We start from the raw sequence: 24173 nt of genomic DNA, 5'->3' as shown, positions 1-24173 counted from the left end.
AATATCTGGTCTACAAACCGCTGAACAAAGTTCACTGAACCATATCCTATTTGCCATCACTTGGGATTTCAGTGGTTCGTACTTTACTCAACCATCACTTTTTATGGCAAGGTTTTTTTTTAGCTAATTCTTTCTGGATACCCCAAAGGGTGAGCGCTAAACCCAATCCTTCTGTGTATTACAGCTTTTTTTTCTTTCTTTTCATGTTGTTAAAAGATCCTCTGTTATCTCTGATCTTTCGATTACACTGGCAAAATATGGAAACAGTATATGGTAGTACTTAAGCTTTTAACAAGAAACAATGTACATGCTACCACTATCTGCTTTCCAGCTAGTAATCCGCTGCAGATCCCCTTTTTTTTTCTTAAATTTTACTAACTATTTCATCTTTTAAGGAGCTATTGGAGTGCCTAGAAAAGATTAGATTTAGGCCTGGTAGCCAGAATTCCTGCTTTAGTACCTGTTTCTTGTTCTATCCATCTTGCCCACTTTTTAGTCCGTACCCTGGCTAATTGCACATTCTGGATACAAGCATTTCATTATTTCAAGTGTAATAAGGCTTAAGGTATCTGCTAATCCAGAACAATGTTGATTGGTAGGCATGTAGCTGCTGGTTTGTCATTTTCCTGTTTTTTCACTATTGAAAACGCTTTACCACTTCAAATATTTACTACTTGTATTGATCGGTTGTAAGAACAATTGAAGATATTCTTCCAAATTGGCAAGAAACCATAGTTTCATAGCTTTTTTGGTATGAAAATGTGCACTAATCAAGACCTTATATTTCATCCTTCATGCCAAGAAATTCTTACTTATATGAGGGTTTTGCTATATTAAAGTGGATGTCACTGGGTATGTTTACTCTAGAATATCCATGCATCTAGTTGCAGAATATCATAAAGACTTAACTTTCTTGGGATGAAAAGTCAGCCTATGTTTTAATTCTGCAAATAGTGTTGCTACAAAATAGGTAACCATTGTAAAAAATAAATACATAATTAATTCAGTGCATTAACGGGCTGTTTTCTTTTATTTTGGGGTTCACTTTCGTCACATTTAAAGAACACAACAACATTACAGGTGACTGGTAAGTATTGTTTTCAGTTTCTCTAAATCGGTTATATTCAGATGTTTTTTTTTTCTTTTAAAAGTCAAAGAAACGAAAACGACTCCCTTTTGAAACGGTTGCCTTTATCACCTCGTTTTCCATCCACACACTTTTCTACAAAAGAGGTTTCCTGACTTAAAATGCTATTTTCTCTTCTGTTTAAAACTCCTTTGCTCCTGTTTAGAAACAAATTAAAGTTATAGAAAGCCATTTAAAAACTGTTCTCCGCCAAAATTTCTTCCCAGATAGGCCTGATTTTTATTATTTAATTTGATTTTTTTTTTATATGGATTTTTTTTTGTGAAATCAGTTTTTTTTTTTGTTTTTTTTTTTACATTAAGGTAAAAATCTAAAGACTCTTTTAGAATCGTGCTGGGGGATCCATGCTTGAACTTTTTTTTTTCTAATTTCCTGCCTATAAATTTGTTTGTAGGTCACCACACCTTGTTTGACCTTAATTAATTTTGGATACCATGGACATTTCACTTGTTTATTGATTGTGTAGCTTTGCCTGTCAACTAATGGTTGATGACTGACTTGGTTGTCTATTGTTTTTAGATCCATTTATAGCAGCAGTTTGTGCATAGCAAAAGAACCATCCATTCCTAGTTCATTTCAGTGAATACTTTTAATGTTGTAGGTTTACCGGTCACTTCTGTTTTGCTCTAATGCTGTTGCTTCCTAAAAGCAAGGTTATGTATCCTTAATAAACATCCACTTATCTGAATCTGTTAAACTTTGGGGATTTGAAACCAGTACAAGTTCAGTGCTCAGAACTAGTCACAAACCACAGGTGTTGTAGAAAGTTCTCTTATTGAAACACAGGAACCTGAACTTAATTCTTGTGTCCCTCAGCCAGACAATGCAGGTATTGCACATATCATCTAAAAAAATCCTTTTCACTGTTCTAACTGAAATTCTGAATGTGCTGGAGGCCAGTATGACCATGTTTCCAAGTATTAAAAGAGCTGGTGAGAGATTGGAACAATCGCCCTTACTAGATTGCTCTAATTAAAAAGAGCCAAATTTGACCAAAGCTTTTAAGGGCAGCACCAGTCACACTTTCTGCTGTGATCGGGACGGAAGCCTATTTCACAAGTGTTGAAAATCTAACTTCTCCTCTAAATAGCTAGACGGCTGCAAAGCAAATCTGCTTCTCTAGCGCAAATAGGAAGGTTGTGAGACCGAAGTTTCAGTCACTGAAGCCCAGGTGTTCTTTAAAGTTGGATACATTACCCCAAATTTACAGTGATAGGATGCAGTTGTGTAGTCCGGCTCAGATTGAGCAAAGGGACTAGCTTGTTAACTAATAGAATAAGCCAGTTGGTGAAGGGTCCTCAGGCACATCAGATTGGAAAATTACCGGAAGTTGCATATTTTTTATGAAATGGGGCGATCTGCATCCTCTTCCGGGAGAGAAGACACTGTTTAGTCAACGACAGTGGACTCTTTAGCCCTCTGCTTTGGAATGCAAATTTTACCCGCCTTCATGGAGGAGGTGATAAAACCTCTCTGTAGCAGGCATTGTTCCTGACCTCCTTGGAGGGAAGAAACTCCTCCCTGGGGATCAGAAATTATTCTGTAGCAACAGGCTGGACTGAACCAGTCAACTAGCACGCTAGAGGGCTTGTAGGTTTTAGTGTGTCCCTCTAAGGTACTATCTGGTTGCATTTATTAATACAACTCGCTCTAGGATCAGTGTGGGATTAATGATGCATAGTGTTTTTTTTTACTTTATTTTCAGGTTTTGCCTACAAATGATAGAGTAATCAGTACAACGGAAAATGCAGCATTGATAATACATATAGGACAAATGTGATGTAAGGACTTAGCTAAAAAAGGGGAAGAGCAAATCAAATAGCTAATACTACACGGAATAGGCATCCAATGGTAGCAGTAACATATAACACCACATAAAATAGATGAACATATCTTCGATGAATGAGACATTGTAAATGGCATCATAATAATTGCGTCCGAAGAAGGTTCATTAATGCAGTCATACATTACAAAACAGGTGATCAAAAAAATCCCTTCAGGGACAATACCACTAAACAATTGTGAATCGTGGGCAGTGTGCTGTTTAGCAATATAATCCCTGTACAGGCCCCAGATGTCCACTAGTCGTGATGGACAAGGGATTAGAGTGGAATACTTTTCGCAGTTGACATTGCAGAATGCTAATCTCCAGAGCCAATCCTGAACAGAGGGAACTCTGCTACTGCCCCACAATAAAGCACTCTCTTGGTTAGCTAATAGAAATCCCAGAGCTGCAAGTTTCCTAACCCTCTGGGGGAAATTGACCCCATAACCGAGCAGCGCAATCTCAGAGGTGGGGGTCAATTGCATGGACAGTATGTCACCAAGTGTAGAGTGGACCAGAGACCAGTTTTTTTTAAAAATATCTTTATTGTACATTTTAAATATAGCACAGTGTAGGGACTGCAACCTCCTGGGCCGGCCGCGATAGCAATTTAGTCATTAGCAATATTATCAGGATTACTCAACCGTTTAGCCGACAACCCGGGGGTCCGGCGGCGAATGGGAGTATGCTGTACCATAATGCAGACGATAGAAATATACGATATGGCTTAGGTCTATGATTTATTGTTTTAACCCCGCAACAAAACCGTACAGTAAATGGAAAAACGAATCAATAGCGTTCATTTCTTTCCTAGCGACAAAACAATGTTCAAGTAAACAACGTAGCAAACCTTGGCAGTGCCACCTTTGACCCACCCTCTATCTTCTAACGGCAAATAATCAGTAGGACGGAGTTCACCATAACAGGCGATACCTTTCAACACACATGTAACTCAGACCCAGGTTCTAGTCTGAAAGACACTCATCCGGGTCCGCTCGTGGAGGCTCGCATATGTCCCCTCTAAATTTGTTCCAAGCCCCCCAGATTTGTCCCCACTTTGCGGGGCACCCCCGATGAATAAAGACTGCTTTCTCCGCCACCATTGCTTCATCCATGTCCTTGCACCAGTCTCGCAATGTGGGCAGCACGTGAGAGCCCCACAGTGTTACGCAATGTTACGTTTTGCTACCAACATTCCGAACATGGCCCAGTAGGTCAGGTCTTCTGCGTCCCAGATGTTCAACAGGCAGCGACGTGGGTTGGGCAGCAGGGAGACATCCCTGGTCTGGGAGAAGGTTCGCATCCACTGCCCAGTACATGGCCACCCGGCTACAGTCCCAAACAGTATGGAAGAATGTTCCTCTTTCTTCGCAACCTCGGAGACAATATTCGTGGGAGGCTCTCCCTAATCTGGAAAGGACCGTCCTGGTGTAGTACGTGCGGTGCAGCACCTTTAACTGAACCAGCTTAAGTCTGGAAGGAATTGCAGTTTCTCGGGGTGATGAGAGCCTCCTGCCATTCCGAGTCATCGAGTTCACCTATATCACCCACCCAAGACAGACGTAGTTTGGACAGCATGTCAGGGAGATTGTTAACCAGTTTCCTGTATGTGTAGGACGTCGCTTTGTGGGACATATGTTCTGTCAGTAGCCTGTCTTCTAGAGGGGTGGACTCCTGCAATTTCGTTCCCACCGGAACGGCTGACAGAAGCGCATGTCGTATCTGTATGTACCTATAGTACTCTGACAGTGCCATGTCGTGTTTGGTTTGTAGATGTGCGAAATCCACTATGTTGTTTTTTTTCCAAAGGTCACCCACCACTGATATACCTATGGAGTCCCATGCCCGAAACCCTTTACTATTGCCCATGAAGCCCAACTTGTGCGAGTCCCATAGGGGTGTCATTTGTTTGACAATGTTCGCGCACTGAAGATGTCTGTGCCTTGTACCAAAGCTGAACCGTGTGACGGGTTGGACCCAGAATGTCAGTTGGGGCACTACGACTATATAGGTTTCTTAACAACCCCCTGGGTTCGATACTCTGCCTGTCCGCCATAAAGGCAGGTTCCGTCTGTGGGACGTGCAGCCAATAATTAATTTGCTTGAGATGGGCAGCCCAGTAATACAGTTCAATATTAGTGAGCGCTATGCCCCCATCGTACCAATCTTTCACCAGTTTACATTGTGCAATCCTCACCGGCTTCCCATCCCACAGCAAAGTAGAGACCGCTGCTGCGATGGCCCTGAAGTAGGAGGAGGGAACCGGGAACGGGGTGTTCTCAAGGAGGTAAAGAAACTGGGGCAATGTCATCATTTTAAATAACGCAGCTTTGCCCAGGAGGGTGAGAGGGAGGGACCGCCATACCTTTACGTCTCGATTGAAACGTTCCAAAGGGGGTTTCAGATTTAGTGCGTGGAACTCTTCTTTGTTGGGCGACACGTGGATTCCCAGATATTTGTAGGGGGTGCGTATCGCAGTGGACAGTCATCCGGGACTGGAGGCGGGCAACCAGCAAGGACGTATAGGACTGATTTAGCCCGGTTAATTCTGTATCCAGAGACTCTCCCGAACTTCTCGCAAACATTAAGCAATTCTACGATCGTTTTTTTTTCTCGTTTTTTTGGGGCGGGGGGGGGGGGTCTAATAATGAAGGATTTCGTCCGCATAAAGAGGTATCCGATCCTCCCATGATGGAGACCATCTGATACCCTTGATGGACGGCTCCCACCGAACCCAAATCGCCAATGGCTCAAGGGCTAGCGTGAACAGCAAGGGGTACAACGGGCAGCCCTGCCACGTCCAAGCGGGAAGTCCCTGGAGATGTGACCATTAGCTGCTATCTGGGCCAGAGGCCCGGTATAAAGCAGGCGGACCCACGCACAGAACTTGGGGCCAAAACCCATTTGACGAAGCAACGCGAATAGGTAAGGCCATTCCACGGTGTCAAGCGTGAAGTACTGCCGGTTCCTGTATGTATTCCCGACGAGCTAGCACCGCCTGTAGACGGCGCAGGTTATGGGATGTGTTACGATTTGGCATAAAGCCGGACTGGTCAGGGTGTACCAAGGTGGGGGGGCCAAACGTCGTGATAGTAGTTTGGCGAGGATCTTTGGCTCGGCATTTAGCAAGGAGATGGGACGGTAAGGGCCGCGTACTTGCTTGCAAGGGGTAAGTAGCTCTGTGACCTTGCAATCAGCTCCTTGTAGCCTCGTCCGCCTGATACCAAGGGGTACATAGTCAGTGTGTCGTATAAAGATCGAACAAGGGTTTCTAGGTCAGCGCTCACTCCTCCGGTGGCTCACCCTCTTCTAGGCCCGATTCAGCAAATGGGTCCTGACCATGTCCTTGTGATGCCTGGTGATCCGTCTGAGCAGTCTTTTGGTCGCGTTGACCCCTACCAGCTCGTCGCGGGGCCTCAGTGCGTCTCCAACCATCCAGCCAGTCTCTGGCCGCCTCCGGGGTGTCGAAGAACCATGCCTTGTAATTGTCCACGACTCTCAGTCTCGCCGGAAACAGCATGGAGTAGGGTAACTCTTTGGCCCGCAAAGCTTTTTTTATGTCGGTGAAAGTTTTCCGGCGCCGGGCCACTTCAGCCGTATAGTCTGGAAAGAAGGCAATGGGGGAGTTTAGTATTTTAATAGGTTCAGAGACCCTGGCTGTCTAGAGTATGGCATCCCGATCACGGAAGTTGAAAAGTCTGGCCAGTACTGGTCGCGGCGGTGCCCCTGGCTTTGCCGCACCCCCTGGAACTCTGTGCTCGCTCAACGGAAAAGAAATGGGAGAGGCCTTTCGGTTGCAGTTTCGTTTTGATTAAGTCCTCCACATATAGATCCATCGCTTGCTTGCCTTCCTATTCTGGAATACCTTCGCAGTCTTTATTGTAGCCATTATGGTGCTGTGGAGTTCGTAATGACAACCTCCCAGCACCATATACTCTTAATGGCAGCACTGCACTTACAGTGCTCAGGAATGGACCTGGGTACTGTAGGGGCACAGGGCTCATGCCCTTGTACTCACACCACTGGCATAGTGCACCCAGCTAGGGGGGTGACTGAGGTATGCCAGGGCAGTGGGTTTGTGGGCATGGCCAAAAGGGATGCGTGCTATGTTGACTGTTTTTTTTTTCTGCACCAAAACACTCAGCCTGCGGTGGGTGGGTGGGGGTGTGTGTGTGTGTACATGGCCTCTAAAGGTGGCACAATAAGTACTGCAGCCCTTCGAGGTTTCTCTGGTCACAGTGCCCTGGGTACCTCTGGTACCATTTACCAGGGGCTGACCTGTGGCCTGAGATGCCGTTTTGGTTTTGGGGGTAGAACACATCCCCTGGGAGCCTGATTGGCAGGGACCCAGGGTAAAACAAGTCAAAGTGCATCAGAAATCCAGCAAAAAAAGGGGGGAGGGGTACTACAACAGAAACCCACATTCTCACACACAGAGGATCATGTGAACCTAAACGTGGCTGAAATGCTTCCATAGTGTCTCGTAATTAATAGTTTCAGATGAAGCAATAGCACATGTAGCCCTGAACGTTAATTGGACTGTTTTTGAACCATGCGAGTCAAGTAGCACATATAAACTGACAAATAATGCAATCCTCTGAAAAACTGGCTCCTCGCCCTCGAAGTACAGATACATAGTGTAAAACTCATCTTGAAACAATTAGGTGTGCTTCATTCGGGGTATATCATTTAAAAAGCTCCCTGAGAACACTTGAGCTTTCAAGTTGCTTTGGACTTCTTCGACCAGTGTGGGCTGCAGTGTAGGTTTTGATGCAACATTAAATGCATTGATTCTAAATGTTAACAAACAACAAAAGGATGAAGGGCAGAAGATCCTTAAACCGGCTTGCTGACATATTTATTTCCAATGACAGATATTTTCTCGTACTAAATTAACCCATTTCCATGATTAGGAAAATATCGTGAAAAACGCAGAATGGCCACATTAATATTCTTACGTTATTTAGATTGACAGTAATAAGCAAGTTCTTATTTATTTGAAATATCTTAACCTTAAATGAGTTTTACGAGATTTCAGTCTCCTTCACCAGTACTTAATGTTGAAACCAGACTTGTGGTTTGTCCTTGGAAATTTACTTTTGAATCTCTTTGCTGTTGGCTTAATGTTGAATAAAGTCTAGGGGTTGCTTTATTTATATTGTGTGTTGTTGTGCTTTTAATCTTTTGAAGAATTTACTGTGCTTTATAGACTCATAGTAATGCTGCTGAGTCTGCCAGCCAAAAATTGTTTTTCAATTCCACATCAGTTACTAGTTTTGTGGACCGATTTAGCAACCAAACAATCTATGTATGTGCTTTGTTTTAAGGACTCTTGGCTACTCTGTTGATTGCCCTGAGATTTCAATTTGTAGTGTATTATTAAATGTTGTTGCCATTTTGTATATCAACCAAGACCACATGCAACAGTGAAAAAGCTACTACTCCTTTAGTCACGGACATCCTCTCCTGCCTGATATTCACTTTTTTAAGTTTATTTTTCACCAACGCCATTTCAGGCACCCACAGGTGCCATTTGTCTAACACTGATTCTGCAGCTTTGTATGTTCATAGATTTGGTTTGTCAGAACCACCAAAGAAAATTTTAATTTGTAAGATTTGGTGTTTCCAAGGGTCAGATGATTGGTGAACCTGAAGGAGCTCTGGGGTTTTAGTTTGTAATCCTTGCTTAGTTACTGTGAATCTTGGCACCCATATGCAGTCTTAACCTCATAGATGCTAGTAAACACCCCTCCCCAGTGCTGCGCTGTCCATTGGAACTAGTGCTGAATGGACGTCCAATGGTCGTGCGCAGCACTGGGGAGGTAGTGCTGTCGTCGGCCAATGCACCGACGCAGCACTTAAGGGGTTAAGCATACGTTGGAAGAATGTAAATTTGTGATGGGTTACAGAGTATTGCTTTCTTTGAACCCTTTCGATGCTAATGACGGAACGGTTCCGTCATGAGCATCGGTTGAGCTGTGCTCATGACGGAACCGTTCCGTCATGACCACGCCCGTTTCCGTTAGGGCTCAGCACCCGGCGGTAAATCGTACCGCACGCAAGGTGTTAATAACTTCACTTATTCCAATACGATTTTCAATACAGTTAAGTCTAGAACAAGTCTATTTACTGTCCACTATATCATTACTTTTATATTTTCAACTTGATCAGATTTACATGCATGTACTTCTTTCAGGTTTTCGTGGTGCTCACAAATATAGGAAGATTAAAAAGACCGGAAAGTCACTAAAGGATTACATGGATGAACCTCTTCGAGAACCTCTTATAGGTAGGTATTTTAACTATATCTTGCTTCTTGAATTTATCAAAGAAACAGTTTGACCTACTAATGTACACCTGGAAAACACTAGTTCAGTTAATTGTGAAGATTGTGAAGATTCTCCTTTAGAATTTGCACGTCATTTGAAAAGGTAGAGGTTATATGCTATACCTATAAATAGTTATTTAACCTGGCAACAATAGCATGCAAAAGTTCATAAAGGATGCAGTGCTTTGACAGTAAATCAACTTACAGCTGCAAACCATAAATGGGGTCAATTTAGGTAGAACAATACCAAGACCTAATGAAAGCACCTTTTCAGAGTTGTGGAAAAATCCGATATAAGGTACCTTAAAACTCTAGTATAATGAGAGGTTCAGCAGAATGATCCAGAGGTGTATCCAAATTCAGCCCGATGTATAAGCAGAAAATAATTTGTACTGCTACTAATGTTGGCTTTAGCATGGTGTGTATATTCACTGGGACACAACCAGGGATTTGGAATTCCTATACCCTGAAGCCCAGGACATATTGTTTGGGATAAAGGCAACCCATTTTCATGTGTATTTTTTCCTTTGTTAATGCAGTTCAAACTTGTATTTATGGTTCATTAATTGAAAGCCTCTATTGTTGGTGTTAGCACTCTAAGTAAATCTTGTAAGCCTCTATTGTTAGGGTTAGCGCTCTAAGTAAATCTTGTAAGCTCTGACTGCACTAATGACCGTGTTTCCACTATACAAATGTGTACACACGTTTTCAAAGTTTAACAATATGAGTCTATGTATAATGCTCTCTGATTTGATACAAATATTTTCAGAAGCTTGAAAGCAATATTGATGAATCTTTGCTTTCAAAGTAAAATGTTCATTAAAAAAATAAAAGCAGGAAAAAAAACTTTTCCGAAACAACTAAAAATTTTATGTACCATTTCTTTGCAGCATCATTTAGTAACGTGTTGGTGCATGCTAGTATTTCCCAAAAATCTTCATATTGGAAAATCCGTGTAACCAGTTTCAATAAGATTATGGGAAACAAAAATAAACCCGCATTGGCAAAGCCAGGTGGTCTGATATTGGTGGTCAGCATTTTAGTTTTGTCAATGTGTAACTTCTTTTGCCATGGTTTTTGTAAAACCATTTTGGTGTGGGAGCTGCCGGGCCCTCACCATTATAACCAACATTAGCAGAAGTTGTTTTTTGTCTCAAAAAGCACTCACTGATACAGTAGTTACTGGCACTGAAATATACTACTTTGTGTGCCGATATGCTCCTTGTGAAAGAACAGAATGCTATCAATCACAGTGAAGCCAGACGTTACAGTGAGAGGCAGAATTTTAATAAACTCAAAAGGTCAGTCCACGCCGGAACAAATTAGGGGCCCAATTGTTAAAGAAAGTCTCAAAAGTGCACCCATGTTTTGTCCTTGCATTAAATGTAGCTATACTGCTTTCGTGAATTCTCAGAAATTTACAGAACTTGGACAAGAAATAGTACTCCTAGAAAACATGTGAACTGTGTTTTAGCATGAGCAAATCTGCATGTGTAGATTTGCTCATGGGAAAATCTAAGTGTATGCAAGTTCACTTTCCGGCCAACCACATTTTTCCCAACTCTGGAAGAAGGTTTACGTCTGTAAATAACAACAATGTCAGGAGTAAATTGCCAACATTTCTCCGTATGGGAACAGATTAGAGAACAGCGTTTGAAAACCTTTAAAAGATGCAAAATAGTAGGTTCGCACAGACTCAAAAGGGCATTGTAACCCTGGAACTATTGCTTACCATTCCCTTCAGCCCCAGTATGTAGATCTGTGGAAACGTGGCAACATAAGGGGCTTGCAAGTATTCAAACACTACTATGGTATGAACCCTGGCATTATGAGAGAGGCTATATTAGAGCTCTTCTATAATGAGATTGCTGCCATATTTTTGTTGTCGCACTACATGGCACCAAAGGGACAAGTGGATTTTGTTAAAGGACAAGTAGATTTATGAAGCGACCTGCCCCATGGTCAAGTAGATATTTTATTAAATTCCTCACCCCTGTACAATGTATAGGGACACAGCAGAGTAAGCAAGAAAGTTGTATGTACACGATGTGAGGCCAGTTCTCTTTTAATCCCTGGTATTCATGGGTGCCTGGGCATTACCCTCTGCTTATTTTAAAGTTTTTTTTACCATTGGTATCTCGGGCCACAGTACTGATGCAATGCAAATTAGATTGTCAAAGTTGAAATAATAGCGAAGTATTAGTAAATGTACAGCTACCATACAAATTGCAAATATGAAGGTATTTGCACCTTCCCAGCCTGGCCCAATGGGAATTGATATTCTATGGTCAATGTTTCAGATCGACCTGAAAATGTTAAGAAGCTCTCAGATTTCGTTAACTAAATGTAGGCTATTCAGTAACTTGATAATGGCTGGGAAACTTGTACTCTGGCCTTACTTGGGTGTAACTGCCTTTGGTAATGAGGTATGTTCTCTGCTAAAAGAAGGCACCTAAAAAAAATGATTCTAGCTTATAGTCACCAGACACCCAAGGCTGTGTTCAAGTAGCCCAACACCACGAGGGGGTCGGAAATCTTGTGATCTCTGACCTGCCTCCAATTTCCAGTTGACGCCTTGAGCCCCTTTCTGGAGAACAAGACCCCCCCCACCAGATCTGGTAAGAAAATCAGACGCTTACAGACACCCCTGCACTCAACGTCCCACAGCCTTGGGTGGCCCAACCGACGGTGTCTCAACATACGTAGGCATCCCAGCTTACCTCTCCAGCTAGTGGTGACTTCCATAAGATCTTCATCCCCAAGCCTCCAGATTTTGGTGCAACCAGAGAATCCCCATTAAAAAAAGGGCACCCAGCGCCAAAACAGGACCCTGCACCCAGCTGTCGCTGCGGGTGTACTTTGGGTATTAACTCTGATCCTCTTTTGCCCTTAGCCTAACACCAGGAGCTTTGCTTGCATAGCCTTGTGGCCTGCTCATGAGCAGCCACTAACCGGAGGCCCACTATTGGATAACATGGAGCTCCAGCGCTCTGCACCTGGCCGCCCTAGTGCCACTGAGGGTGCTTTGAGAGCGCATCCTCAAACCTAAGGCACCCTCGTTCTAACCAGAGAATACGAACTCCCGCAAACAAGTACTTACCTGTAAACAGTTAACTTAATTTCCTCCCATAGGATTGCATTGACTGCTTTTCCTTAAATTCTTCTAAATGTGGAGTTGGTTTGTATGAAACATTGAAAATCTGCATACGTGTAAAAACTGCTGAATTACTTCTCTTTTGATTAGGAAATGTCCCAGTGTGATATCTAGGCATATCTCACTGAGTAGCAAAAGTAACGTAAAAAGTAATCAGTAATCTAAAGTAACTAAAGTAATTTCGAACTGTTTACCTGTAAATGAACCAACTGCATTTGAACCTGCATTCAACTATAAATCACTGCATAAGATTATTTCACTTACGTGCACCAGGCTTCGCTTGGTTCTGAAAATAAAAATACAACCTTCTTTTTTTATACAAATTGGTCTAAGTTCAGTCTTTGAGGTTGTGACATTATTTCTTACCTGAGTTTGTACAATAAATGCTTATCAGTACCCTCGATAATGCCTTGCTGCTCGCCCACACTACCACAAATAGTAAGGTGCTTTTTACTTTTTCTTCTGCCTACTTTTTGGGTGCCTCTGGATTCTTTGCACACTATCTCATTTTGGTATAGTATATACAGAGCCAGCTTCCTACATCCAGGTTCTCTTGGTGTCCAGATTGCAGTAGTTCAATGTGCTATATTTTGAGGCTTCCCAGGGTAGAGAAAATGTTTCAAAGAGTTCAAAATGTGGCCGCATTGTTGCTTTTGAACATTCCTTTGTACTGTTCCACTGGTTCAGCTCTCTAAGCTCCATTGGCTTCCTATTAAAGAGTCTCATTCAAAGCACTTCGCTTTTGTCAGAAAATACAGAATCGAAAGGTCTGAAATATCTTTTCCCGCTAATTAAACAATACCTTCCTAATGGATGCCTCATATCCTCTGTGACAGCACTGGTTGAGGTCCCTAGGATAAAGAGGGCATGTTTGGGTGGTAGCTCTTTTAGATCTTGAACTGCTAAACTATGAAATTCTCTCTGAAGTTGAGACTAGAACGTTCAGAATCCATTTTGAGAAGAAAAAAAATTACTCCTATTATATTATACACTCCATTTTCGCACAATGTAAATGGAGCGAAGGATGTACTGTTTTAAAACTGCTAAGCAGCAGAAAATGTGTAAAATGTTAACGTGATACGTAGGTGACTAGTTATTCATAATTAAGTTTGCCCCTTCTCTTTTTTATGCAGGTCTAGAGCATGTGGTTGAATACAGTGTACCAGGAAAAGCAGAACCAAGTTATCATTGTGAACTTTGTGGTTTTAAAACTGAGTTGGCACCTATGATCGAACATCTAAATGGATTCCGACACAGAAGAGCATATATTGTAAGAATGTATCCAAGCAGTTTATTGCAGCGGGTTTCTGGGCAGTTTTGTAAAACTTTAACATAAATGTATGAGTCTATTTCTTTGTAGATTTGCAACGCTATGTTCAGTTCAGGCACTCATCCTTCTCTATGGAAAAAGGCCTCTATTCTGCTGCTGTTGAAAAAATAACCAACCTTGACCCAGAAGAGGTCAAAATTATCAACCAATTGGGCGTCTCCTGCTACCAGCTAAACTCTTTGAAAAGATCATGAACAGTCAGCTGGCACTAATTATTGTAGAGAATATGCTGCTGGATGATAGTTTGGCTTCAGGAAAGTACATAGCACAGAAACCGCGCTTATCAAAGCGTCTGACGAGATAAGGTTTGTGATGGACAAAGGGGGTGCTGCAGCACTGGTGCGATTGAATCTATCAGCAGCCTTTGACATGGTTGATCATACTACTCTGATCAATCGTGTGTCAGCCGTAGGCATTGAGCATAAAGCCAAAGCCCTCTGACCTCATTTTCATCCAATTGTGCCCAGTGAGTTAGTTTAAGCGACTTGACCTCACCAGTTTTTTCACTCCCATGTGGGGTTCCGCAAGGATTGTCGCTAAGTCCGACTTTGTTTAACATCTACATCAGACTTAGCGCGAGTAATTAAATAGTTTGGAATGGGACTCCGGTCCTACGCGGTGCTTGCCGTGCATAAAAACGGAGATGCAGTTTCGATCAGCTTCCATGATGGTATGCTGGTCATTAGTACCTGGATGTCTAAGCACTGTCTCAAATTGAATTCAACCAAGACAGAAGTAGTGATATTTGGAAATCTGTCCCCAGACAAGCAATAGGTTTTCTCTCCCCCGCCAGTACCCACACTTCCAACACATAGTGCAGAGACACCTACAGGTATTTTTCGCGCTTTACAGGTTGGTAAAATAAAAAATAAATAGAAAGCGCACACAATTTATATTTGTAGTTCTCTTTTTGGGGAGAAGAGGGCAGAGAAGGGTACACCGTTGCACACGAATGCTAAGAAATTTGAAAGATATGGCCTGACTGATTCTGTGTATTAACCTTTGCTTGTATACATCACCTACTGTTTAATGTTCATGGTCCCCTACCCCACCCACTTTCCTTCCGCAGAGTAAAGAATTTCCATTCTTGCTGAAAGCTCCTCCAGGCCAGAAAGAAGACAAAGTGCAATTTTTGAGGAGGATGGCTGCAGATATAGAGCGAGATGAAGGATTAAAAATGTATAGGGTGAGTTCAGAGCACTTTCATTTTAATGTATTGTTAAATACATTTTATTCAAACTGAGTCACTCGGTTACAGTTCGCCTGATTAGGAGTCTGCTGAGTTAGAGGACGTTCACAGTTGATCTGACTAGCACTGTTTAATCTTGCTCCTATCCAGACTGAACCAGTGCACTTACAGCCTTCGTCGGGATGTAGCATTCCTTCCTTGTTCTTTGTGCATTACATTACTTTTGATGTTTTTAGTTAGTGGTTATATTTATTTGCTTTGGGACTGGATTGTTAGTTCCTTCGGCTTGAAGGAATACTTTGTCAGTGCTCTTCTGCAAGTACCATCAATACCTTTTGTTTGACATTAAATGCTCACGTCTTATTCATTATTAACAGAAATCATTAAACTATGTGGCATTTGTAGCTGCAGATGCACATTCTCTGCATACTCCTGCTGTCTAGTGTTGGGCTCAGATGCACAACTTGTTTTTCTTTTCTCTAAGTTTTTAGTCATGAGGTTTTGACTACTCCTATAATCATAATCTTCCGCCTTCTGGTTCAGATGTGTGTTGCTGAAGGTCTGATTCAATGCTGTGTGGCGTTCGCCGTCTTGACTTTCCAGTGCTTCTACACCTCAAGCAATTATGTTTGGCAGTTTTCCGTCTCTGTTCAGTCTAGTCTGTCTCAAGATATCCCTCAGCTCTTCACTTGGGAATTCGACCCCTTTGGCCTTTCTCCTCTGCCACCTGCTTCGAGAATGTTCAGGCCGTGATGGAAATTACCCCCTTTCAGCATTATCCACAGTGCCACTCCAAATATTTGTTATCAGAAACAATGGTTTCTGTGGATTAATATAACAATCTATACTGATATGGGTATGCACAATTGTAATGGAAAGGGTTGGGATGATGTCAAAAGGAGAAAATGTCACATACACCTTTCTGTTTTTCACAATAGATTTTTGTTTTTGAAAAGTTAATCAAATATATATCGGAAGTAATAAAACAATAGTTTGTGTCCCCCCAGTGCGAATGGAACCTAAAACAATTGTGACATATTAGTGACATGTGCATGGTTTCCAATTTTTCCAAAAATCGACCATTTCAAAATATACAGTATATAAAAACTGTGTCTCTATACAATGAACGCTGGTTAATGATTCGCTTTAGTTATTTGTCAACCACGTTTCAACCTTTTGTGCAATGTATGGTCTCTTCAGGACCTAGAAATGTAGGGACCTCTGGGAGGGTGTCTGCGCAGCCGGGTGATGGATAGGTGCCACAAGCAAGTGGAAAAAAAAGGAAAGGATACTCACAAGGGACCTAGCCGGGTGCCCATTGTGAGGGTAGGGGAGGGCTAGCAAACCAATTAATAGCAGTGCGATGAAGCAGAGATAGTTGTGGAACTCAATTTAGGGCGCACAACAATGTGTGCATTCCTGTTTCGATCTCCAAAGGGAATAATGCAAACACAGGAGGTGCAGTCACTCGGACCTGTGCATTTTAAATTAATCCCACAACTTAGTTATTCAGTCTTATGAGTGGCAGTTCCTATTGTACAATGTAGATGGATAATACAGGAGGTGCAGCGGTTCCGTCCTATAGGTTTTGAATGAGACCCAGGGCTTAATCAGTCATAGGGGTGGCAATTCCCATTAAGAAATAAAATTGGAGATCAGTGCCGATGCAACATAACAGCGTGTCTGTCGGGCCAGATGACCATAAAATATTTGTGGCACAGTCACCACTCAGTCTGCAGCCTTTGCTTGTCACCGGAGCACAATGAGTTCTGTTCCCCCTAACATGACCAGCGACTTACTTGTAGCATGCTGCCACAGTGATAAGACAAAGATACCTCGACCTCTTCGGTGAGGTAATCTAAGAGGAAGCGGCTAGTAACTCCCACCAGGACAATGCCTGAAGACCTCTACCGTGAGAACTACGCCCTATCATGAACACCAATGTGGCCAACCACCGCCCACCACCTCCCCAACAGCATTTCAGGCCACCAATGCATCCCAGCCATGACGAGCACTGACTCAAATCTTTGGAACTAGGTTCTGCGCCGAGAGAGCCACACAAGACTTGGCATTCCTTGGCGCTAGCAGCGCCCTCCAAGCCTTCCACCATGTCAGCGCAGCTTTGCCCTTCAGAATAAGGCTCTTATCTTGCAGTGCCTCCAGGAGGGAACTTTTCATCCACCCTCAATTGGGTAAGATCATTTTCAAACCACTATCGAAGCTGCAAAGTATTCTTCCTCCCGAAACAAAGCTTATCTTCATGGAGCGGCTTGCATTGAATGAAATTATACTTGCAAAGTGCTCTAATACCCTGTGCAGGGGTGGGGAATTCCTATCTCTCGACGCCCGAGACATCTAGATTTCTTAGGAGGGCAAGAGGTTTTAATTTGTATTTTGTCCAAAGGACAAGTAGACAGTTTTATGGTAATCCGATACACAGCTGTTCAACCCTGTAGGTCACAGCCAGTTAATAAGATGCTCTGAGCAGTTTATTGGCAGTGAAAGGGTGAATGCAAAAGCTGGGGCCTGCACTTTAATTTCCCCAGAACAGAACAACAAAATGATAAAGCAGAGCTCGAAGTTGGAAAAAGCTCGTGCTCGTGTAGCTTCCAGGCCCCATGTAAGAGGCGGCTTATCTGCCTCTTGGCCCCTTGCTCTGTCTTGAACTGTATGACCCCTGCCTTGTATTCTCTGCTCCACTCCTGGGCCTCATCTTTAACTCACTTTGCTTTCCCTTCTCATGCACCCCCTCCGTTGCACTTTTCTTTTTCCTGTACACATTATGTTACACCCGGTGCCTGAACCTGCTCATCCCCCTTAGCCGCCCTCTCTGACATCTCTGACCCGTTCCCCTTGGCCTCTCATATCTTACACATCGAGGGCTTACATTAAAGCTCATTAGTTTCCCCATGGGCTTTCATGCAGGCCTAAGGCCACCCCCAATTATGTCCTTGCACTAGGCCTCTCATGTCACTTTGTGCCTGCACCAGGGGCATTGTGAACACACTGCTGTAGAAACTACAGCAGCTGTGAACTTTTTGATGGGCCTCTTCAGTCTGCTGGTCCGCAGACAAAGGACCATAATGGACTTGAAAGGGTGGGTGGGTGAGTGAGTGATAGGGTGGATGAATAGATGCATGTATGAATGAGTGAAAGGGTGGATATGCAGATGCATGGATGAATACGTGCAAGAGAAGATGATAGATGCATAAATTAATGAGTGAAAGGGTGAATGGATAGATGCATGTATGAATAACTGAAAGGGTGGATGTATAAATGCATGGATGAATACGTGCAAAAGTGGATGATAGATGCATACATTAATGTGTGAATGGATAGATGCATGGATGAATGACTGAAAGGGTGGATATACAGATGCATGGATGAATACGTGCAAGAGTGGATGATAGATGCATACGTTAATGAGTGAATGGGTGAATGGATAGATGCATGGATGAATGAGTGAAAGGCTGGATGGATGGATGAATGAGTGGAGCGTAAGGGTGCATTTTTAAATCCATAAATGGATGAATGAGTGAAAGGGTGAATGGATAGATGCATGTATGAATAACTGAAAGGGTGGATGTATAAATGCATGGATGAATACGTGCAAAAGTGGATGATAGATGCATACATTAATGTGTGAATGGATAGATGCATGGATGAATGAGTGAAAGGGTGGATATACAGATGCATGGATGAATACGTGCAAGAGTGGATGATAGATGCATACATTAATGAGTGAATGGGTGAATGGATAGATGCATGGATGAATAAGTTAAAGGCTGGATGGATGGATGAATGAGTGGAGCGTAAGGGTGCATTTTTAAATCCATAAATGGATGGATGAATGAGTGAAAGGGTGGATGGATAGGTGCATGGATGAATACGTGAAAGGGTAGATGTATAGATGCATGGATGAATACGTGCAAGAGTGGATTATAGATGCATACATTAATGAGTGAAAGGGTGAATCGATGGATGAATGAGTGAAAGGCTGGATGGATAGATGGATGAATGTTTGGATGGATGTGTGAGAATGGGAGGAAAAGAGCAAGGGTGAATGAAGGGATGGGTGAGTGGATGGATAGGTTGAAAGTGGATTGATGAGTGAAAGGATGGACGACTTACTGAAAGGGTGGATAAATGGGTGAGAGAGTAGATGAATAGATAGCTGACTGGGTGAGGGATGGATGGATGGATGGATGGGTGGGTGGCTGGGTGGACGGGTTGACGGATGGCTTGGTGGGTGGAGAGTTGAGTGTAAAGGTGGATGGAGGGATTAGTGAAAGGGTGAATGGATATATGAGCGAAACGGAAGATGGATGGGTGAAAGGGTGGATGGATGAGCGAAAGCATAAATGGATGAAGTGAAAGGGTAGGTGGATAGATGAGTGAAAAGGAGGATGGATGGGGTGGATGGATGGAGGGATGAGTGAAAGGATGGATGAATATGAGTGAAAAGGAGGATGTGTGGGGTGAAAGGATGGATGGATGAGCAAAAGGATGGATGAGTGAAAGGAAGGCGGGATGGATCAGTTGGATCGATAGGTTTGGAGATGGCAGGATAGGCGTTAGCAGCTACAGTAGAGGTGGTGGAGCTCTTGATGGGCCTCTTCTGTCTGCAGCTCGGCAGACAAAGACTTGTAATTAATTTGAAAGGATGAATGGATGTGTGGGTGAAAGGGTGAGTGAGTAGAAGTGTGGCTGGCTGGATGGATGAATGAGTGACCGGGATGGTGGATGGACAAAGGATGTTATAATGAAGGAAAGTGTGAATGAGTGGATAGGTTACAGGGTGTAAGGATTAGAGAGCGAAAGGATGGATGAATGTAAAGGATAAATGGATGGATTGATGGATGGGTCGAAGGGTGGGTGGAAGGATGAGTGAAAGGGAGGGTGGATATATGAAGTGAATGGAAGGGTATATAGATGGACTGAAAGGGAGGGTGTATGGATGAGCGAAAGGATGGATGGATGTGTGGGTGAAAGGGTGAGTGAGTAGAAGTGTGGCTGGCTAGATGGATGGATGGATGGATGGATGAATGAGTGACCGGGATGGTGGATGGACAAAGGATGTTATAATGAAGGAAAGTGTGAATGAGTGGATAGGTTACAGGGTGTAAGGATTAGAGAGCGAAAGGATGGATGAATGTAAAGGATAAATGGATGGATTGATGGATGGGTCGAAGGGTGGGTGGAAGGATGAGTGAAAGGGAGGGTGGATATATGAAGTGAATGGAAGGGTATATAGATGGACTGAAAGGGAGGGTGTATGGATGAGCGAAAGGATGGATGGATGGATGGTTGAAATGGATAGGTTTGGAGATGAATGGGTAGGTTTGGATATGGATGAGTGGATCGAGAGACAGATGAACAGATGGATGAACAGATTAGTGAAAGGTAATGGATTAAAGAATGAATGGGTGCCAATGTAAAGGTGAAATGCTAGATATCAGTGTGTGAAAGGATGAATGGATAGATGCTTAGATGGAAGAGACAAGAGAGCTATTGTGGAGAGGATTCCAATTACTTTTTTTCGCTTGCTTGGTGTCATAAGAACTTTGAATCAATGTGGGGGGTATTTAAATGTTCTGGTTACTCACTTGGCCTACATTGTGCTCCTTTCTCTACCTTGGGATTATCAGGTAGGCGTGGTGCTGTTTGCCAGCGAGTTCTTACTAGACAGCTAGTATTTGGTCTCATAAAGGCCACATTGCCATAGAAATTCCCGGCACTGAACAAAACTACTTTGTAAAAGAGCAGAATGCTGTCACACACAATGAAGCCAGCTCACAGATAGGAAGAGATAGCATTTCAATAAAAACAAAAGGTCTTGGTTAACTTAAATTTCATTAGGGGCTCAAATGTTAAAGTCACGAAAGGGCACCCATGATATATGTCCTTGTATTAAAGGAGATTTACGTTTTTCATGAATTCACATGAATTTCTTAAGTAGGCCAGAAAACCGTAGTCCTAGAAAATATTTGTGATTTGCATCTTAGCATGAGCAAATATGAATATGCCCCAGCGGAAATCTGTTGAGTGTTTACAAGTTCACTTTTTCTCCAACCACATTTTTCCCAGCCCTGGAAGAAACTTTACTTCTGCCGTTGTCCGGGGTAAATTTCCGACCTTTCTCAGTATGGGAAAAGATTAGAGAAGAGCTGGTGAAAACCTCCAAAATTCAAATCCTTCTATAGTATTAGCCTGACATAACCAGAGGGGCTATTATCAGAGCTCTTCTACAAAGAGATTGCAGCCATTATTTGACGGTGCACTACATAGCACCAAATGGACAAGTGGATTTTGTTACAGGACAAGTAGATTTATGAAGCTACTTGTCCCATGGACAAGTACATATTTCGATAAATTCCACACCCCTGCCTGTGGTGTCCAGGCACTATGCTCCGAAGAGAGAAGGAAAGAAAGGATATGGAAAGATTAGTGCTGAAAGAGCCTTTTTTTTAAGCACTTCCTAAATTGCAGCAGATCAGTGGATTTTTTCAGTGTAAGAGGAAGCGGAATTTAAGCTGGCCTCTCCCACCAAGACACATTAGAATAAGGGCACTAGTGTGAGAAAGTGCCTTCTTTCTGAATTATTGCACCCACTTTTTGCCGAATTGCTGATGTACTTTGACGGTGTGCGCCCTGGGCATCAAGTACCCATGGCCTATGTTCATTGAAGCCTAAACCCAATTGTCCTCTCTGGCCACAGGTCAGCCCCTGGTAGATGGTACCACAGGCACTGTGACCAGAGAAGGCCTCATAGGGCTGCCGCACTTATTGTGCCACTCTTGGAGGTCCTGTACCTTGACACTCGCACACTGCCTTTGCAGGCTGCGTGTCCTGGTGCAGAACTAAGTGAAGTCAACATGGCACACATCCCCGTGTGCCAGGCCTACAAACCACTGCCCTGGTGTAGATCAGTCACCCCTCTAGCTGGGTGTACTATACCAGTGGTGAGGGTACAGGTGCATGAGCCCTGTACCCCTGTAGTGTCTAAGTCCATTCTTAGACCTTGTAAGTGCATTGCTGCCATTAAGAGTATATAATGCTGGGAGGATGTCATTACAAACTCCACAGCACCATTATAGCTATACTGAAAAGTTTGGTATCAAACATCTCAGCACATTTAACCCTACACAGATGCCAATGTGGAATTTAATGAAAAATTTACACACCTGGCATCTTAGAGATGCCTCCTGAAAACTAACCCTCCACTAGTGTCCAGGCTGAGTGGTCTCTTTCAGCTGCCGCCACCAGACATGTTTCCGGACCCCTGGGTCGAGAGCCTGCTGCTCTCTGGGCCTGAAAACACGCACATCCTGGGACGAGGTGCCAAGCCTCCTCCCCCAGGATGGACAGGGTTCACGAAGGGGAAGCTTCAAAGGCTTGCCTCCTATGTGAGCTTCCCCAGACCAATTGCTGCTTTCAGCAACTAGTCTCCACTGGTTCTGATCCCCACTTTGGGCAGGAGAACTGCCGGGAAAATAAGTAGGGAAGAGGTGTGCCCACCTCTGCCAACTCCACCCCTCAGGTGGGGGAGGAGAGGTGAAGCAGAACTCTGTCCACGCCATATTGAAGATGGAGGGGGGACTCAGCCAACCAGGGACAGCCCTAGACCACCCTCCCAATGAAGGGTGACATAGGGGGTGTACCCACCCCAGGGAAGGGACCTATTGGTCCCTGCCTTTTACCGACCTGTAAAGCTCCTAAATGTTAGGGGCACCCTTGAACCTTGCTTTTTTAGATCCAGAAAAGGACCAAAAAGCCGTGCAGCAGCTAACAAGAGGATGACTACCACTGACTTGGGCCCAGCCCCGTTAGCCTGCCTCCCCCTCGAAACTGCTCCTTCGAAATCCTGGTGTCCTCCAGCCAGCAACCACAAAAACCCCGGAGGACCTGCCTGCCTTCACTTCCAAAGACTGCTTCTCCCGTGAACACTGGATTTGTTCAACTGGAACCTCTAACAGCAGCCGGAAACTGCTGTGGGAAAGGCACGGACAGCGGGAGGGGGGTGTGGGAACAGGCCCAATCAAAAGCACTCACCTAGACTTGGACTTGCGGCGGTCGGCCGCGGAATGACTAAAAGAAACATGGACGACCAAAAAAATAAACCCCGCCACCGCCGCACTAAAAGGGGCTGGATGAGAAAAAATCTCGAACGCCCACGAGTCGCCTCGCAGAATGACGGACGCCTCTCTCTTCCAATGGCTAGCCTCCATTTATTGAGCTAGCCAATGGAAGACCGAGGTGGGACAAAGCCCACATACTGCAAAACAAAAGATTTCGCCTGCGTGAAACGCTGCTTGCGCAGCTTTCGACAGGCGAAACCTAAAAATGTGAACAGCCCAGAAGGTGTTCCCACCGCTGCCAACCCTACACCTCCAGTAAGGGATCGGAGGTGAATCCCACTCTTCAGTGCCCGTCATCTTGCAGATGTCAGGCACTCTGCAGTCAAGGTTAGGGATTGTGCCCACTCCCCCACGTGGAATGAGCACACTAAGGGTTTAGTCAGCGTACGGTCAGTAGCCCATTGGCTACTGACCTCAAGACCCCTAAAGTACTCCCTAAATGCAGTATTTAGGGTGCAGCCCTGACCCAAGAAAGATTACAGCAACCTATGAAGGACGAAAGAAGACCCCCAGCCGAGGACACAGCAGAGAAGAACTGACGTGGCCCCAGCCCTACCCACCCGTTTGCGATGTCCTGCAGCCAGCGACCTCCAGAACCCCTGGGAGGACTGCCTGTCTTCAACAAAGACCAGATCACCTGTAAAGAGCAGATCTGTTCAAAAGAAACTCCCAAGACAGACTCTGAGCATGCTGAGGTCACAGAAAGCAGACGCCGGGCACCACCACTACATCAGACGCCTACAGCCCGAATCCGGGTGGCGCACTGGTCCCAGAGAGGTCCCCAGTGCTCCAGAGTCAGTCCACTGTGGGTTGGCCCCTCCACGACGTCGCCTGCAGGTTCTGCCTGGAGATTCGACCCTCCCCTGCCCCACCCCCAACCAGCACGGTAAGGTGAAATCAGACCGCAAAACTCCCATTGAAAACAGGGCACCTGACGCCAAAAACAGCACCATGCAACCGGCCGCCCCTGTGCCGTTGTGCATGCACCTTGTGTGCTAACTGGGATCCCCTTTGCCCTGTGCTTAACACAAGGAGCTTTGCTGCCACAACCTTGTGGCCTGT

General features: G+C 44.1%; 1 protein-coding gene across 2 annotated transcripts in view; it reads left to right on the top strand.

The window, feature by feature from the left end:
- LOC147723053 (uncharacterized) overlaps positions 1–24173 on the top strand; it is a 193899-nt gene that overhangs the window by 41139 nt on the left and 128587 nt on the right. For both annotated transcript variants that reach the window (XM_086965424.1, XM_086965425.1), the window contains 4 exons: positions 1063–1087; positions 9169–9261; positions 13588–13724; positions 14854–14970. In XM_086965424.1, coding sequence (XP_086821550.1) covers positions 1063–1087; positions 9169–9261; positions 13588–13724; positions 14854–14970 — 372 coding nt within the window. The remainder of the gene's footprint in view (positions 1–1062; positions 1088–9168; positions 9262–13587; positions 13725–14853; positions 14971–24173) is intronic.

The sequence above is a fragment of the Lissotriton vulgaris genome, chromosome 4_1 (assembly GCF_964263255.1).
Source record: "Lissotriton vulgaris chromosome 4_1, aLisVul1.2, whole genome shotgun sequence".
Taxonomy (NCBI): Eukaryota; Metazoa; Chordata; class Amphibia; order Caudata; family Salamandridae; genus Lissotriton; species Lissotriton vulgaris.
This window is presented reverse-complemented; position numbering and strand designations above follow the sequence as displayed.